This window comes from Lissotriton vulgaris, chromosome 8, assembly GCF_964263255.1.
Source record: "Lissotriton vulgaris chromosome 8, aLisVul1.2, whole genome shotgun sequence".
Classification (NCBI taxonomy): Eukaryota; Metazoa; Chordata; class Amphibia; order Caudata; family Salamandridae; genus Lissotriton; species Lissotriton vulgaris.
In genome coordinates, this window is record NC_141696.1 from 696,520,801 (window position 1) to 696,539,549 (window position 18,749).

Here is an 18,749-nt window from a genome sequence, read left to right on the forward strand (position 1 = left end):
AAGAGACAAAAGTTTGGGAACCACTGATGTATTGGATGCCAACATAGCAGCTACCACCCACCTTTGCACCACACTTCTACCATAGAAAACACAAAAGCCCTGACATGATGGGCATCATATTGGTCTTTAAGTGATACTTGGTATGTCGGAAATGTGTACATCAGGGGGTAGCGACGCAGGCCAGGGAGGCAAAGCCAGACCAGATAGGGGCCCGCAAGAAACCACTACCGGCAGCGGGAACACTGGAAGCCCCCACCATGAGTAAATTTCTGCGAAAAGGATGTGTGACGATTGGGCACACCTTTTGAAATTACGAACCGCCCATAAGAGGAAGGAGGGTGTGGGGACCAAGAAGTTCAAAAGAGGACATGGGCCCCTTCTTGGCTACAGCTGATCATCACCTCATCACCTTGGAACCCACCCACACCAAAAGAATACGATGCCACAGCCGGAAGGATAGTGGAGAAGGGCAAGGGGGCGGCAGCACAGATAGAGACCCAGAGAAAAGAGTAACATGTGTAGAAGAGCTGCTCAAACAGTGTCCTTGGGATGCCTCACGACAGGGACATGGGGGGCAGGCGAGTGGTCAGCAAGGGTCCAGGGAATTGGAACGGCACTTGCAGATCGGGCCGGGTCTGACGGCCGCCCACAAGGTCGGTAACAAGGTAAGCCTAGAATCCGCAAGCTCCTGAGACACCTGCAAAAGGGGCCATCGCGCATGGTCTTTGCTGTCAGACAGAATGGAGATAAAGCCATTGGAACAACGTTTCGACTGATAAGTGGAGCTGTAACACACACACATGGGTCTTGAATGACCAAGCAGTAAGTTGCAAAACGTATGAATCATGTTTTGAAATAAACTGTGGCAGTTATGCACCATAAACTGTTGTCCCCTGAATGATTAGAAGGGGGATGGTGCATGGCTAGGGGGAATGGTGTGAACTCGCATGCCTGGGAGGGGTTTTCATTTTACTTAACACCTCACAACCTGTGTGTGCTATTGGACTACATGTTCTACTCCTGCGCATTGAAACCACTTGCAGCTAATGCAGAATACGTGGGATACACATAACATTAGACCACGGGATACTACAGGGACACTTGGAAAGGATGATTAAACTGCTCAGATTAAAAGCACATTTATGCTTCCCCTCAAACACACTAAGAAGTGGGATCCCGGAAGATTGTGCAAACTTCCTCAGCCAACAATTGAGCAACAAATATTTGTGATCCGAGGATAAACTTGGGTGGCCGTAAAAAACGCGTCCACTCGTATTCACACTCAACGGAACCCCCAGAGAACGAAAAAAATAGATATTATGTGACAGTGATTGACGTTAAGAGAAAGGAAAGGGTGGAATTGGCGTGGCGGGTGCAACGTTACAAAACAGTCCGACTGACAGGGAAGCACATGTGACAGGTTTATATTTCCCAAAGAGAAATTTGCGCGAATGTAAAGTCTTCTGGCTGACTAACGTCGCTGGGACGGCCAGGGAAGCCTCCCCCCGCCTAGGCGCGCGGGGCGGTGACGTCAAACTCCCCTCAGCAGCCTCCCCAGCAAGCCGCCGATGTCTGAAGGGAGAGCTGAAGCGTGAGAGTTGCTTGTACCGTCCGGGACTCCAGCGTCTTTTTTGCACTCCCACGACCGAATCAAGCTCCGCAGAACCCCGGGACCAGTACCGGAGTCGGCGCACTCAAAAGGCCAGACATGGGTAAGCGCAGATAGAGTATTGTGCCCCTGTTGCCGTTTTGCCCCGGCTGCAGATAGCGTTGGGTAGAAGGGGCGTGTGAGGAGGCGATACCGGGCATGGTCCGAAAGTGCCAAAAACTTTGCAAAGAGCACTCCTTTGGCAAGAGGCTCTGCAACGAGGTGGAACGGAGGCTCTGCGGGCGTTCGCGCGCTGCACGAGATGAAGCCACAGGTGTGCAGCATTAGCCCCGGTAATCCCACCGGATCAGAGAGCCGCGAATAGCCCGGGTCAAGGTGCAGGGTAGGAAACGGGGAGGTCGCACACTTGAACGCTAGGATAGCGTCAGAGTCCCCTCTTCGCTGGCGGTGATTTGAACCCCACCCTGACCATTCTTTCTGTTTACTTTGTACTGGGAGAGTCGGGATGAAAAGAAGTGAAGTGCAGGGAACAGCAGCAGCGGGACAACTAGCCCTGTTTCAATGTAGAATGCGCTGTCGATGAGCATCAGGAGTTGGAAAATCATGGTTTTTTCCAGAGTGAAAATGAGTGGGAGTAGAACAATTATTTCGACATGTGTTGGAACGCCCGTCCTTCTCGGGGCATGAATCTATATAAAGTTCCAAAAGGAGAGGCCAAACTTTGAAGTCTCTCTGAAGAACAGACTTCCCCCATTTTAAATCCAGATTGAGAGTCACGCGTTTGGAGTTTAGTTATCTGGCTGGAACTCTGACCTTTTTAACCAGTGCTTTAAATGGAAATACAAAAGTGCTGGAAGAGAGTGCCTGTTTTCTCCAGAAAACTGCCGGTACTCTGCCATTAAATGTATTGCAGCAGAGCTAAAAAGCAAGGTACTCACTCTCCTTTTCACTTTAAAGAAGTGCAGCTGCAGCTCCTCGGGACGGACAGCACTTCCGATTTAATGCACTACTGTTAAGTAACTTGGCTGGACGCATTGGCTTTTTTGGAACTTCCACTCTCGCACGCACCTCTGAGTGGTAATGCTGCCTGAGCACACTCCAGGCTTGCGATGCACGCTTTTTAAAATGTTCTAGCCCAGAGCAGAGAAGGAACGAGAAGTCTTCCAGGAAAACACGTTAGTGTCATCCCATTTTAAAACATGCAAGCACACCCCATTTCGCGCCCGGGAAGTTTGGAAAGAGCCTCGCCCCTTTTTAATGTTTTCAAACAATTCAATTTTCTGCAACAGCAAATCACTTGCATGCCTATAATCACTGTACCGCATCCTCAGATGGCTCACACGTCCGTATAGCCTGAGCGTGTTTGTGCCACTGTATACCAGGTTTTCCTTTGTCCAGTCCAGTCAGTCCTGCTTGAGAATTGTGAAAAGTGAGGTTCAACCACTGGTTAGTCCAGTGCTTAGGAGTATAATGTTGGAAGGTGTTCACAGCAACTCGGATCTCTTAGTCCGACGTCTCAAGATTCACAGTTCCATTTGTGATTAGGGCATCCAATTAAGGTCTTTTTGGTATTCTGGGACTTTTAGTGCTAATTTTATAAGGTACTAGCATGACTACAAATCCAACAATATTCAGTAAAAAACCTGGAGAATAAGGTACTTGGGCATGGACTTCGAACATTTGAGAGCTTTAATTAGTGAAAGGTTCATGGGTGTGATATATCAGGATTTAGTGGCAAACATATTTTATTATGAAATTAAACAATGTAGTTATGTTGAGCCATGCAGGTTTCCATTTCCAGAAAGCAGCACTTGAGGGATCGGCCACAACAAATTTCAAGTACTCTTTTCTTGTGTGTGAGAAGTTCACCCTGTCCTGTTTTTGTCGTTGCATAGTAGTATCTATGCTCCACTGTTCATGATGGTAACAAATAATGTACAAAGTACAAAAATGCAAAGACAAGGGTTGGGTTGGGCGAACTTCTGATATCATCTTTGGGTGATTGAGATCTTTGCAGAGGCATCTCACATCTTAGACACTTATATTTACATATTCACCAATTTGAAGTATCCATACCGTCTGGAGAAATAACTGTGCCTTTAGAAATAAAGAAGTGCATCTCAGTACCAAAGCATAGCTGCTCCTTACCAACGGTTATCTTATCTTCCTAACGAGGATCAGGAGTCATTCTGTTGACTTCCCACCTTGGCCTTCTATCATCACAGTTCTACTTGAGATTGATGGTGAAGAAACCCGCCGTGGCAATGGGGGTGTGGCAGCAGGAGAAGAACAACAACAAATGCCCCTCTCTTGGAGGCAATGCAGCCAATTTACACAATACCTAAATATGGTGCACAAAATCGTCACTTTCTATATTTTAAGGGATTACATGGGTCTGGATTACTGGAACCGTATACCTTGGTTGCATTATATTATTTTCACTTTGACTGATCTTGGTAGACCTGACATTTTTTTCTATCTAGACTGTAAGAACAAAGCAGACATTCTGTGAGTCAAACATGCTTTTCACAAGCCAAAGGGCTTGTGAAAAGGGAAGCCTTTGTTCTGACTAAGAGTTTACTGACCCATTATATATGGTCAAAATACCAAGTAACATATAATGTTATCTGACCGTGGATATGCCTTGTCATCATAGAAACATTTGATCTATTTTAAATTGAGTTTGTTCCCTCAGCTTATGTTAGGATAGCACAAGATTTCTGAGCTCCCTGTATGCACATGTGACCTAGCCTCATCACGTATACTCTGCATATCATTTTTTTTGTTTTAAATACACCATACTGAGACATAATTTTATTCAGCCGCTTTTGTTGTTGATGAATCTCAGTCAGATGCGGCCAGCCTTATTATATATTTGCAATTTTTACCCACTCCAAATGTATGTTTTTATTTGTTATTTTTTTTTTTATCTGGAGTTTTGAATTCAAGTCTTTGAGATGCAATGTTTTATCTGCGGTCTAAACTGAACATGTCATAATGAATTGTATGTTTTTATGTACATTTATGATTTGCATTGTCCAAATCGAGTAAAGTGATATCTATACTATACTAGATAGGTAATATGCAATGGGAAAGACAGGATTTTGTTAGATTGTTTTAAGCCACGCCCTTAGTTATATAAGCCACACCTCTTGGAAAGTATTCCTAGTTATGCTTCTTAAGCCAGTCCCCTTTAAAGAGACCCCACCCATACTTTTTCATTAATCATAAAGCCCTCATAATAGGAGATCAACAGCCCCCAACGCGGTGTGTTTTTCCATCAGATTGTATGCAGGTCTGTACTGACCTGATCCAGTTGCATTTTTTACAGTCTCCCCAAGATATGCGTGGCACACTCCGATGTCCTTAATTTGTTGGTTATGAAGGTAGTTGGTTTCTTAGGCATTGGCGAATACCTTTTTGTCACAGTTGTGTCTTTCTAGGAAATAGGTGTTATAACCACAGCGGGACACTCTCATGCCTTTCCTCCACATTTTAGCAGTGTCAGAAGCACAACTGGACAGTCAATGCTTTATTCTACATTTTAGCAGGACTTGAGGGAGACCAGTTAGCAAGCATTCAATAATAAATACACTAGTCCGATTCAAACAATATATTTGCATGTTAAGTTATACATCCCTAGTTGTAAAGAAGACCAGAATGATGTTAAATATCTGGCTGCCTTGAAATATAATGTTGCAAGATATGTAATCCCCACATTCAACAGAGCTTTAACCAGTCATATGGGCATTGCGTTGTAGGAGGTTAATTCTAGCTTACTTCATAAGGTAAAGAAGACCGTTCCTGGTGGTGGTTTAGAACAGTACTTCTCAGCCTGGTTGCAGTCTTAGTGCTTCCTGTTTGCGTTTCTCTTGGGTACACATCTTTATTTCTGATTGGCACACATACAATGTGGGAAGCATCAGACCTGTAATTATTAGAATCTCCCTTTCAGAGCTGCCTCTACAGTCAATGGATTTGAGCATGGATATTTGCAAAGTAGTACCAAAAAGTCCTTAATTGACGGCATTTATTTACACATTTTCTAAGGAAAGAGATCCCTCCCTCCCACCCATTCCCATACACCTCCCTGGCGGTTTTGCTACCTTAATATGGGAGCTCCAAAGTTCCAACCCTGCAAATATGGTGCTCTGAAAACGTGTTTCAAACTTTGCCAGTATACTCTGGTTTGGCAGTAAGTTGCCATTTGGTGCGTTTCTGCAGTCTTTCAGGTCTTTGAGGGCTTAATATTTGCCATTGATTCTTTAGTAATTGTTCCCACTAAAGCTAGACAGTTTATAAGATAAAAATGAGAGGCAACTGAAAATTCTCAAATAGTAACAGCCAAAACGTATGCTGAGATGTGAGGAGAGAAACCAGACGAGTTGGTTTTTGCTTGAATTTTTTTTTAATTTTTATTCTTTACTCTTCAAACAGACAAAGACATGCAGGCAACACTTTTCGCCCAAACATAGGCTTCTTCAGGGCAGTGCTTATAGATTGAATTTAATCACTTATTGAGTAAACATCCGTGCCACACTGTAACTGTGAACGTCTGTTCCATGCTGACACTTCTCTGTATTACTGAACCCTGGAGCAAAAATATCGACGAGTGAAGATCATCCAAAAACACGTGAGTCACTCAAATCCTTGGTACTGTTAATTGTTAGCCATGTTTGGCACCAGAAGGGTTCGAAAAGACCGCCACATACAGTAACTTGTACATGGTGGTCACTTTTGGATGCTCTTCAGTCGTCAACGTTTTTGCTCCAGGGTTCACTAATACAGAGGCGCGTCAGCAGGGAATAGATCACAGTTAGTGTGACGTTGTATTCTTCATTCGTGACCAAATTCAGTCTATAAGCACTACCCTGAAGAAACCTATGTTTAAGTGAAACGCGTTGGCTGTGTGTTTGTGTGAAGAAGAAAAGAAATAAGAAGAAAATTTTCAAGCAAAAACGAACTCGTCTGGTTTCTCTTCTTACATCTAGGCAAAAGATTTGGTTGTTATTATTTGGAAATTTTTGGTTGCTTCTCATTTTAATGTGACAAAAAAATGTCCCATCAGTGAGGGCTAAAGAACGTGCACACATGTGCAATCTGGGAAATTTGTAAATAGCCTCCCACTGCGTTCAACTTTGTGTGGTCCCACCGCCACTGGGCCACGAAAAATCACAAAACAACCTATACAGAAAGGAGCTCACAATCACTAAGTTTTTCACAAGCAAAATGCTTTGTTATAGTTATTTTTAGCATCACAGTTCAAAGAAAGTCCTTAGGGATTGCTTGTGTATTTCCAATTTGTTATTTTATTTTAAAAATCCAATGTTTTCAATAGAAAAATATTACTACAACATCTTGCCGAAGTTTCATCCAAAATGGACATCATCGTCAAGACTCGGTATTCCACATAGAACGCATTTTCCGAAATGCCGATTTCTGCTATGATCCCAGGCCCTGTGTTAAGGTCCTTATCTGTAGTCCTCCGTGTTCTCTCCAGACGCGTTTCAGTCCCCGGCCAGTTTGATAATTTACCCTGTCTTTGAACTGTAATGCTTAACTTGGTGATTGTGCGCTCCTTTCTGTATAGGTTGTTGTGTGGTCTCATTTGTAAGTTATAAAATGTCTATAGTGTGAGCAATTGGCAGCATGTCACCTGAGGTGGGCAATGATCATTACATGTCAAATTTGGGATCTCTTCGGGTGGTGCTGTGACTTTGTTCCCCTGCTGGCAACATTTCTTCTGCCCAAGCTTGCAAGTGCCTGCTTGAAGGGCTAACTAAGCAAATGGGAGTGGCTTTGCAAGTTGGAGTGGAAAAACACATGAACCCACCTATTCCCTGCCAGTAGATCTTAACTTGCGAACGTAGGGTCCAAGTTCTCGTAGCATGAAAATGTAAGTTCAGATTCACCTTTTAAAAATTCAATTAAGATCCATCAAATGTTTTATAAAAATGTTCTCATATATCACACTTTAATTGCTCAGAATAAATGAATGAGTTTATTGGTTCAATAATAAAAATTGTTACATTAAATACAACATCAATAGAATGAATTAAATAATACATAATTACAGACAATTTAAAATACAGTAATTATTACTATGAATTATGTACAGTGCGCAGTTGACGAGGTTTGCACTGCTTGGTCTTCCAGTAAGGCATATGTTCAATCCTCCCATCATGTAAGAGATTTTATTAAAAATTATGTTCAAGTATCTACCAAACCGAGTTCGTTCTATGATAGCGCTAGTCTTAAAACTGCTGCTCACTAATATCACTAGTGTTAAAACCATAAACTGCTCATTAGTACAGTCCCACACTAGAATATTAATCTCTTCTGTCTACCCAAAAGTCATACTTCATTTCCACTGTCTCTCTCTCTCCAAAATAGTACTTTAACAGCTTCTCCTTGTGGACCCCTCCCAGGCTGTATACAGTCCTGGGGCCAGAACGTGCTATCTCCCCAAGTGCCCCCTTCTGGAGCCATTAATGGTCCTGGGGACTACCACGTCCCATGGTCGGCTCTACTATCTCCCAGAGTGCCCTTCCATTGGGATATAGATGTTTGCTTTTGCTTGGTGGGAGTTGTGACAGCTTGCACCAAGCGAGAGCAAGCACTAACTCCGCTCCCAGCAAGCAGGAATTGTCAAACTACTCCCGCTTGCTGGAAGCGGAGTTTTTATCTGTTTCCCTGCCTCCTGTCATGCGGAAAGGGAAACCTATGAAAGACTGCTCCCACATGCATGGAGCTACAGATTTAGCAGCTCCCTACCCACAGGAGCAATGCTGGCTCCCCCAGGAGGTGGGGAGCCTGCTGGGACCATGGGGGCAACCAAAGCACACTGGAGCCCCTGGGTGGTGTCAGAGCACCCGGGTAGATGTTGCTGGGCCCTGGGGACTGGGTCCCTGGGGACCAAGGCGGCCCGAGGAGGGGGGCCACGCATCTATTAAGGTTTGGCGGGAAGCACTTACCTATATAAATATAGCTGGTGCCCCAATTGAAGCTCAATTTCTGTAAAGGACGAATTATCCTGACCTCCTGGCTTGACAAAGGCAAAGCAAGTGTGTTTTCTGGGCGGTTCCACATTGAAAGAAGATCTGAAATGCTTTGTAGAAGTGAATACATCTTTCTACTGGAGCGCAATCTGTAGTGACTGTGACAAGTGGATTCTTTCTTGTCTTAACCTGGTGAGAGCAGAGTCCATGGTTCTCCTTTGAAATGATTATGACAAATGTGCAAAATCACCTGAAGCTCTGTCTGTTTGGCCCCGCCCCGTTCACCTTCTTAGCATGCAATGGTCTTCCCGCCTTTCGACATGATGAGGGCAGCTTACCAAAAGGCCCCCCAGTGTTTTTCCCGACGATTTTAGTGACTCGTTCTTAATGCTGACGAATATGAGGATATCTCCACCAAACAAAGAATAACTTACTTCATATAGTTAAGAAGAAGGATCTTTGTTTGGTGGAGATTTAGCTCTTTGTAGTCACGTTATCTTCTCTCTAAAAGGATTCATGTTATCACAGATTTCTGGATGAAGACGCATGAGAAACCATCACATTGCCAAAACACACTCATGGTCACTGGAGACGTTTCCATGGTCCATTTCGCAGCGGTAGTGTATAATATGCAGTAAATATTTACCCAACCAGGTAGCACTTGCTAATTAACCAGTAGAAAGTACTCCAGTCGGGTAGACATTTTGTGCAAAGCTTTGGAATCTTGTTGGATAAAGGGGCAAGTGTGATTCTGTTCTAGCGCAGTCCCTCACACAGCTACTGATGACACCCATACAAACTCTCAGAAAACCAATCACACACCCATTCTGCCAATCTCACATCTTCTCACAGAACCAAACAGTCAGTCACCCACCCACAAAGCGGCTCACAGACACCACCTCACATACATATACAGCCACCCCCCCACCCACACACTAACCTATACAGCCACTACCACACCCACTCTCAAAGATTATAGTTAGGAAATAACATTTAAAAAGCCACAGATATACACTGAAAACAACAAATATTACGGGGACGGTATAGTTAGGAAATAGATTTTTTTTAAAGCTTAGAATTTTGCTGAAAAAAAACAATGGTTACAGGGATGTTATAGTAAGGAAATAGAATTATAAAAAAATCTTAGAAATTGACTGAAAAAAACAAAGGTTACAGGGACCTTATAGTAGGGCTAAGATTTCACTCGTACAAAACCAATGAAATTCAAGTTATAGTCACTGCCAGCAATGCACTGCTTATGATCTCACATATTACATCACTCTTGACATGGTCAGTGACATCACTGATGGCATCATCCAGTGAGTATAAGCATTTTGTTAACTTTTCTGAGACGTAAAGATATGTACTAAGCTACAGCATAAGTGAAATCACTATTCTTTCTGTACGGCTAATAAGTGATACTATTTTTAACAATGTTGTCTAAGTGCCTGTACTTGTGAATAAGTGGATGTGTGAGCAGCTGTATGGGTGAATGAGTGACTGTATTGGTGAGTGATTGGGTGTGTGAGTGGCTGTATTAGTGAGTCGGTGTGTGAGTCGCTGTATACTAATGGCTGTATTGGTGAGTGAGTGGCTGTGTGAGTGGCTCTGTGGGTAGGTGTGTGGTTGTGCGAGTGCCTATATGGGTGACTGACTCAGTATGTAAATGGCTCTGTGCGTGAGTGACTTGGTGTTTAAGAGGTGTATGGGTAAGTGAGCGGCTGTTTGAGTGGGTGTTTAAGTGTTTTGCACAGTATCTGCGAGTGGATGTAGAGGTGAGTGAGTGGGTGTGAGTGCTTGTATGAATGTGTATGTAAGTGGTTTGTGGATGAGTGAGTGGCTGTATGGTTGAGTAAGTGGGTATGTGAGTGGCTGTATGAGCAAGTGAGTGGGTGTGTCAGTTACTGTAGTGACTGTATGGGTGAGTGGGTATGAGTGCTGTATGGATGAGTGGGTGTATGATTATATGTGTGGGTCTTTGAGTGGGTATGTGTGTGGGGTGGGTGTTTGAGAGGCTGTACAGGGTGTGGATTTGGTGTGTGAGTGGTTTTCTGGATGATGTCATTTGAGATGCCATCAGCAGTGTCACAGACTGTTATGAGGGATGTAATGTGAGGTCCTTAGCAGTGCATTTCAGGAGTACAAGTTATAGTTGGCTCATTGGTTTTGTAGGAGTGAAATCTGAGCCTTACTAGAACGTGCCAGTAACCTGTTTTTTTTCAGTGGAAAAAAAATGTTTCACTCACCTGAGATATACTTACATTTTCATGGTAAAGGCATTGCGTGGTTCTGATATACATTTGTGTGCTGGTGTACGGTTGTATAGTTGAGATAGTACATTCTTGAAATCTGCAGACAACTTCAAGTCATGGAGGCAATTTTTAAAACTTCTTTAAAGATGTGTTTGCTTATCTCGGAGGGTCAGACATACTTACCACTTTTCTGCTATAAAGTTCTTTGAAATGCCCATCGGATTGCTCAGTTGTTCAATGTGCATATTTCTCAAAGTAACTTTTCTTTTTTTTGTTTTACTTGTAAATATGCAACTTTCAGATTTATAGGTGGATTTAGAATTGCGTTTTTTTTGTTTTTTTTAAGTGTTTTCAATTTGGTATTAATCAACTTTTTTGTAAAGTCCGAAGCCAAACAAACAAACCGGGGATATAAGTTAACGTACGCACATGCACATATAATCAATCATTCATTTAGGATACAAGACACTTTCAAAAGCTAAAAAGTAGAATTCCATTCACAAGGAGTGTGTATTCCTGAAAAAAATTGACAAGTACTAAAGATATATTAAAATGGTGAAGAACGGCCCCAGATATGAAGAAGCAAAAGTGCTGTGCATCTGTGGAATGATTCAGAAAAGGGGGGTGGTGATGGACAGAGTATCTGAATTAAGCAGAACACTCCTATCCAGTCAACAGATCAGGGCTTGATCCATCACCGTTTTTTAGCTCACTGCACCATCCCAGCTCAGAACCTGGCTACATGCAAATTAGTCTGTCCCTGGCCCAGTGCATCATGGGAACAGGGCAGACCAAACTACCAAGCCAATTCTTATACTGGAAAGGAAACAAGCTTCCGGGGACCGGTTTCTGGCATTACAGCCGTCTTCGGCCCGGCTTGTTTGAATCCTGATGGTGCAGTGAGCAAGGGACTCATGTCTGAGCATACCCTTCCACGCTTATGGTGGACAAAACAATTCAGAAAAGGGGGGTGGTGATGGACAGAGTATCTGAATTAAGCAGAACACTCCTACCCAGTCAACAGATCGTGCATCTGTGGAATAGCAAATAATGCTGAATTTACCTCAAGTAGATGGCAAGCATGTAGTCTTTGGGTGCAAAGGGAGAGTCCCATTCCCAAGGAGTTGGGTGCTTGGACATTGGAAGGCCACACCAGGAACTTGTGTGTCAGGCGCCTGGGTGTTTGGGTGATGTTGCCTGTTGAGCTGGGGTTTGGGATTCCTTGTAACCCAATTCCTTATGAAAAACTTTTGGAGTGGAAAAAACAGTACAGCCCCATAGGGATTTGCAAATCATCTGAAGAGCTGGACTGAGGTCAGAACAAGCCCACTCAATCCAGGGAGTAAGGGATTTACATAAAGCACCTATGAAGTCATGGTTCAGGTCGTACAACACGGGTCAGGAATAAGGAACTTCGAGACCGTGAGTAGGGCATTGGGCAGTCTCACATACACTGTCCGCTATTGATGTGAGGGAAGCTGTATTAAATCAATGTGGGCAGTGCCCTTGAGTTGGGTTGATTTAGGAGAATGAAGGTGGGACTCTCGTCCTCATTGCAGAGAGTGGGCATCATGGACGGTGTGGCATAGGTGGAAGTAAGATGCCTTGGGGCTGAGCCGGTTTCGATTAAAGAACAGAGATGTGTTGGTGGGCAGGGTGGGGGGTGAAGGGCAGGGAGAGAGACTTGTGGGTGGGGGCATGAGGAGTGGTAAAGGAAAATCGGGGTGCGGATGCCTGCAGGGGTTTGTGGATTTGATGCCCAAGCTCCCGATAGGTCCCTTAGATGTTTCTCACAGATTCCTTAAGCCTGCCATGGAAAGTGCCCGTTTTCTAGATTTTCACCAACACTTTTTCTGGAAATCTTGAAAAAACACATACGTGCATGTGAAATGTAAAATGCCTTTTATTTCCATTGTTGAGTGTGGGGAAGGGCCATGCGGGACTGGTCTGTGTGGGTAGCACCCTAGATAGAGCCAAATGTGGCACCCTTGCTGTCAATTGTGTGTAAAATAAGCAACAGGAGGTCCTTCTTGTGTTTACAGCCTAGTCATTGGCTGATTACATCAGAACTGTGAGTGACCTCTGAACACAAACATTTCTGGCCCGAGGCTTAATTTGAGCTGCTGGTTTCCAGTAGGTACCACCAGCACTTTTTTTTTCTCCTGTTCGGACATTTCCCAAATTAAAAAGGAAAAAAAAACACAAACAGGAAAGGAGGAGGAAGAAAAATATGGAAAAACTCAAAAATGGAGAAAGCAGGAATCTGCAAGAGTGGGATAATGGGGCTGAGAGAGTCTGGTGGTTCATTAAACAGGTACGAGGAGCATTCAGGACTACGCAGCTAATAATGTCAGCTGCAGGCCTTTGAGCAGTGCTTTGGGCACTGGCAATTGTTATTTTACCAGTTATGCACTTCTCTGCCCCGACCCGCCACTCTCCTGAATGGCGCACAGGTCTGCTACTTCATGCTGGTGCCAAGTTGTTGGTGAGGGGCGGGCTAGGGGGTGTGTTGTTGGGGTTCGAGGTAGATGGGCGTGGAAGGAGGTTAGGTGAGGGTTAAACTGAGGTATCCATAGATCATAAAACAACTGATTAAAAGAAGATTAAGTTGAATCCCTAGAGCCAGATCGAATCTTCTGTGGGGATGCCTTAATGGAGGTAGCTCCTGCTCGGCACTTCCTTCAGGTTAGCTCCCTGGGCATGGTCCCAGGACAAAAGCACGTTTCGAACACGTGTTATGAATCTCCTCGACTCCTCCCCACATGGGTAAAAGCCATGCAGTGAACTAAAATCTCTTTAAAAGGGCATTGGTTTCTTTGCGCTCTGAAAATCAGAACTAGCTTGGAGTATGTGAGACAGTAAGAAGTGAATTCTCACGTTACGTAAATTGTGTTATGGTAGTAGCATGGAATTGGTCGTCTTCTACTACAGTAATAAATGTGCATGTTAAGTGCATTACTTTTTTTTAAAAAAACATGTTTTTGTTGCCCTGATTGATTTCACTATTATGTCATAAATACATACAATTTCTGCAAGAGCCCCTCACTCTTGAATGCTTCTTTAAAAGCAATGCTTTTAATTCTGTTTCTATACGTGAAGACACATCAATGCAAATACCTGTCGTTGTGACAAAGGTTGTGATGGGAGGCGGGGAGCCGAATGAAAGACCATAGGAATGTATTGTGTAATGCGACAGCTGTTTGACTTTTGCTCCATGCTACTCAGTCCTGGAGTCTGAAGAGCTGTAACAGAAGAGCAGTGCACGCGTAATGTTTGTGTTCACATCCTGTTGCCAGCAGGGTCCATTTTTCCAAGATTAACGCATGCTTTAGCATTTTGAGTTCTTGCCATGGAGCCGGAAAGATGCCCAGATCATGTGTGTACCAGATGTTGTTGCAAGTCACCCATGGGCCTCTGGTTGAGTGAAAGACCGCAGAGTGCAATAGTTCCTGGGACTCTTGAGACTGCAGGATTTAACGCGCATTACATATGGCCGGTTTACAGTGTACAAATGGCAAGCATTGCTAAAATCAACTTTTCTATCTTGAGTCACACATTACATCTATTTAGTAGGTATTTCTGGTATGCTAATAAATGTATTGTATATTAACAATTATATATCCTGGGAAAAGTTCCTTATATTAGTGGGTCTTAAATGGGAGTCCGCAATGCCTACTAGGGTGTCTGAGTATTTTTATATTCTTAGCATATTAATAACATACATATACATAAAAAACAAAATTGAAAGTGTTATAACACTCTGTGAATGTGAAGAAATTTTAAAAGGAAAGCAAAATATATTAGGTTGGTATCCCTGTCCTGATTCTGGGAGCAGCATAAGTACAACAGATGTATGGGTGACTGGTATCCTTAACTGAAGCCGCACTGAGTTGCAGATAAAATTGAAAGCATGCATTAGGAGCTAAAAAGACAAGATGATAAGGTAGAGTCTAGCATATTGCTTCCACTATTAAAAATAAAATTGCATTTTGAAAAGCCCCATCCTTCCCATTATAAAAAAAAAAAAATTTGATTCTTCACAATTTGTTTGTTAGTAAATTAAATATATCAAAATATGGGTATTTGTTTAATGTGTAGTTGTTTCTCTATTTTTTGAGTATTGTTTTGAGTTTCAAATGATAGAACTTGCTTAGGCAGTGGTCCCTTGCTTCCAGTAGTGATCTAGTGGCGGTCCACCAAAGTCAAAAGGTTAAGAACCGCTGCCTTCTATTATTACTAGACCCATACAAACTACTGTTCTATGGGACTCTGACAAAACATATTTTTCCTTCTGCACATCATTAAACTGTATGTTATTTTTGAGGCATTAATTTTAAGAATGTTGTTATTAAAACGACCACTGGTGCATTGCTTATGTTTGAGTGGGCTGTACCGTATAATAAGTTGTTTTGTAAGTGACAACACACTGGTTACTTTACCTTGATTGCAAATAAACAGCACTCTTGAACTCTGGATAAGCAGGCTCTTATCCTTTTTTCTGTAACAGTAGAATGCAGGTTTCCTGTAATATAAGTTATCATAACCAATACAAAGATGCTAGTGTTGTAATGGACCATTTATCGACCTTGATAAAATAGTGTGAGAGCCATGGGGCATGAAGGGTTTGGTTTTAGATGGGTTAGAAGTGACAATTTTATTGCGATGCTCACTGGCGTACCAGTAGTTCATGCCATGCAGTAGCAGCTCCTGGAGGGAGTGCTGCGGGGGGAGGGGCAGGGTAGGGGTAGGGGGGTAATAAACTCTGGATTAAGGTCGAATGGAGTTCAGTAACTAAATACATTAATAAAACGAATTGCATTGCGCGCTGCATCGCTGGTTTAGTGTTGCAGTGTGCAATGTAATTCGTTTTATTTATTTATTCAGTTACTGAACTCCGTTCTGCCTCAATCCAGAGTTTACTACACCCCACCCTGCCCCTCCCCCGCCCCACCTCACCCCACCACCCCATAGCACTCCCTCCAGAAGCCGCTACTGATGCCATGTAGGTCAATTAGATCCTGCAATAATATTTCTTACCTGTGTTCAACTACCCTCCCTAAAAATGTGGTGTGAAATATAAACATTACAAGACTTTTCATATACTTTAACCTACTAAAGTGATAGTGAACTTTTGGCATATTCTTTTGCACTAGAATATGGATTTTGAGGTTGATGAGAGTGTTATTTGTTCTCTGATTGAAAAAAGAATGGATATTTGGGAGTTGTGCTTTATGTAACTGGCTTTCTCTGTGCTACTGAAGCCAGCATCTTTTAAAATACATTTTGAGTTTTTCAGACACAGTTTGTGTCTTAGTTGATTTAACATAAACTAGAGAAAGGTGCATGCTACCTACTGAGCGAAAAATGAACTTTTAAATGAAAGGAGATTACCTCGCTGAAAATCGACCAGTATTTTATTGTTAAATTAAATGAAAGGTGCAAGGACTTTATCTCCCACAATGCTATTGGGACTTGAAGACAATCACCTGTAAAAATGCTTTGCTTGAGCGCACCAGAATCTGTATTTTTTGGGAAGTAGCTTGCCTTTTCAAATATCTTTAGGAAGTGTGTAGGCAGTACACATTTACATGCTGCCAAACCAAAACTCTCCCTTAGAACAAGGAGCCAACCAAAGCTCAATTGGCTGACTGCAGCTCTGTTCCAGATCTGCCAGGCAACTAGCTACCCCTGCTTTGAATGTGTATGGTCAGTCTTCAATACATCTCCTAGTTCATCTGGGGCGACCTGTTTTGTCCAGCCCTGGGAACTGTCTGAAAGCAGAATATGCCTGACCTGTTTCCTGAGATTATACATTAATTAGACCAGTTGATACTTGCCTCTAATTTGCATTATAGAATTGTCTACAGAGGCATTGGCACACACTGATTTGGCCAGAGTTGGGTATTTTGAGCATGGACAACTATGAACGTCACTACTCTCTCGCCAGTGCGCCCCTGAACTCGGAGCGCACATACTACACACAGAGATACTCTGCCATCTATAGCTGCTGACACACTTTGCATACCCACCCACAGCAGGCCCATAGAATATAAAGTAGACTCTTGCCCTACATTTAAGGGCATGTCTTTAAGCTTCCATGGGCACAGTTTATGTTGCCAGGTCCCCACCTCAAGCAATGCTCAGACTATATATTATGGGTGTCCAAGTTAATTTTTAGTAAAAAAAATAAACTTCGCAATCTTCTCAAAGTGTGTTAAAAAGAATTGACTGAAATGTGACCTACAAATGCCATACTTAACAAACTCTGTGAAGTTTGTCAGCTTCACCACTTCTTGAAGGCAGAATTCAAAGCACAACCGCATCCCGATTACACAATAACCACACACACAAACAGTGCAACTCACGCACAACACAATACCAAACTTTACTGGCACAGTTTGCTACTTCTAATAAGTAATAATAAGTGCAATTTATAGAGCGCACAGCTACCTCCAACTGAGGTGTCCCGACCCTGGATTGCAGATTCACAGTGAGGAGGGAAAAGGGGTGAACTACGGGAGGTTAAAAAGCCTGGTTTTCAATGCTCTTCTAAAGGCCGGTTCTGACTCCCTCATGTGGAGGTGGAGAGGCATAGCATTCCAGAGTGACGCAGCTCTCACTGAGAATGCTCTGCTGCCTATCCTAGCCTTAAAGAAGCGAGGAACCTTGTGCAGTTTCAAGTGATTATATCTCAGAACATGGTCCTGATGGTAGTTTTGCAGTCTATGTCTCAAGTAGCCCGGGCCCCGATCTCTAGAGGCTCTGTAGGCTAGGGTGAGCTCCTTAAATTCAGTCCTCCTATTGACGGGTAGGCAGAGGAGGCTCCGCAAGTGTGGTGAAATGTGATGGCGGAACAGCACTCTCCTAATGAATCTGGCCGCTGCATTTTGTAATATTTACTGAGCTAATGCTCCATATGCTGGACAAATGTAAGAAGAGGGCAAACCAGAGCAAGCAAAAGAAACCAAACAGTGGGGAGCAACGAGAAGGCTGTAAACTCCTTTAAGTTCCTGTCAGCCCACAATAGGTGTTTGGCAACCACACAGCTTTTACTGTGTGCAAGAGACCAAAAAAAGGTGAATTGTGCACTTTCCACAATCTGATGGCCTGTGAATTTCTTTTTTAGACGATGCTTACTGGCGAAAAATAAGAGATGTATCTCGAAGAATCATCCAGTCAAGGAAGATCTGTCATCTGCTGGTTTTCTCTCCCCCCTATTATGTGTTCACGGGCATTGGCTGCAGCTGTTGCCAGATATTCTAAAAGTTCAGCTTCCCAAGGAGTTCAAGTGGGGGTCTGTGTACTTTCAAGCCACCCTGCGGATTTAAACCGTGCATATTTTCATGCAAAGCTAAGCATGCTAGTAAAGCCTTTATGCCTAGAAAACATGATAAACAGAAGAAACGATGGATTAATGTCCTGAGGCGATAACACTGTTTCTTCATTGGTTCTCGAAGTACTTCCAGCAAAGCACGGAGTGGTCTCTGCATTTTGAGCTAAATAATCAGAAAACGTAATTTGGTTTATTTAGATTTTCAACAAACCCAATAACTGCCTCAATTGTCACTGACTAAAAACCATGCTGCACTTATCTGTTTTGCTGAGACTGTTTTAATGCCTTTTTTTCTGGCAAGCATGATGTGTTCCTTTCTGTAAGTGTGGATGCAGCTGTTCAGAATTAGGGCCAGTAAAGATTTGTGTGTACAGAATATGAAAACTATTTCTGCTTACACGCCACTTCATGCATGGGAAAGTTACAGTGCGTCAGAAAGCGCATAGATCATTCAGTGTTTGACTTTTTCTGTTCTTCACATTCCTCTTGAATATATTCACTTTTCATTTTTAGGAAAAAAGAAGCATATACCACAATTATACCGAGATAGTGAAAAG

At 43.0% G+C, this 18,749-nt stretch overlaps 1 protein-coding gene across 2 annotated transcripts in view; it reads left to right on the plus strand.

Annotated features, from left to right (window-relative positions):
• Window positions 1–1,469: 1,469 nt before the first annotated feature.
• The window catches only part of GPM6B (glycoprotein M6B), a 463,078-nt gene continuing 445,798 nt past the window's right edge, over window positions 1,470–18,749 (plus strand). The window contains exon 1 of one of the 2 annotated variants that reach the window (XM_086934562.1): window positions 1,470–1,712. In XM_086934562.1, the coding sequence (XP_086790688.1) occupies window positions 1,709–1,712 (4 nt within the window). In that variant the 5' untranslated portion in view covers window positions 1,470–1,708. The remainder of the gene's footprint in view (window positions 1,713–18,749) is intronic. The other variant, XM_086934560.1, reaches the window with a different exon arrangement.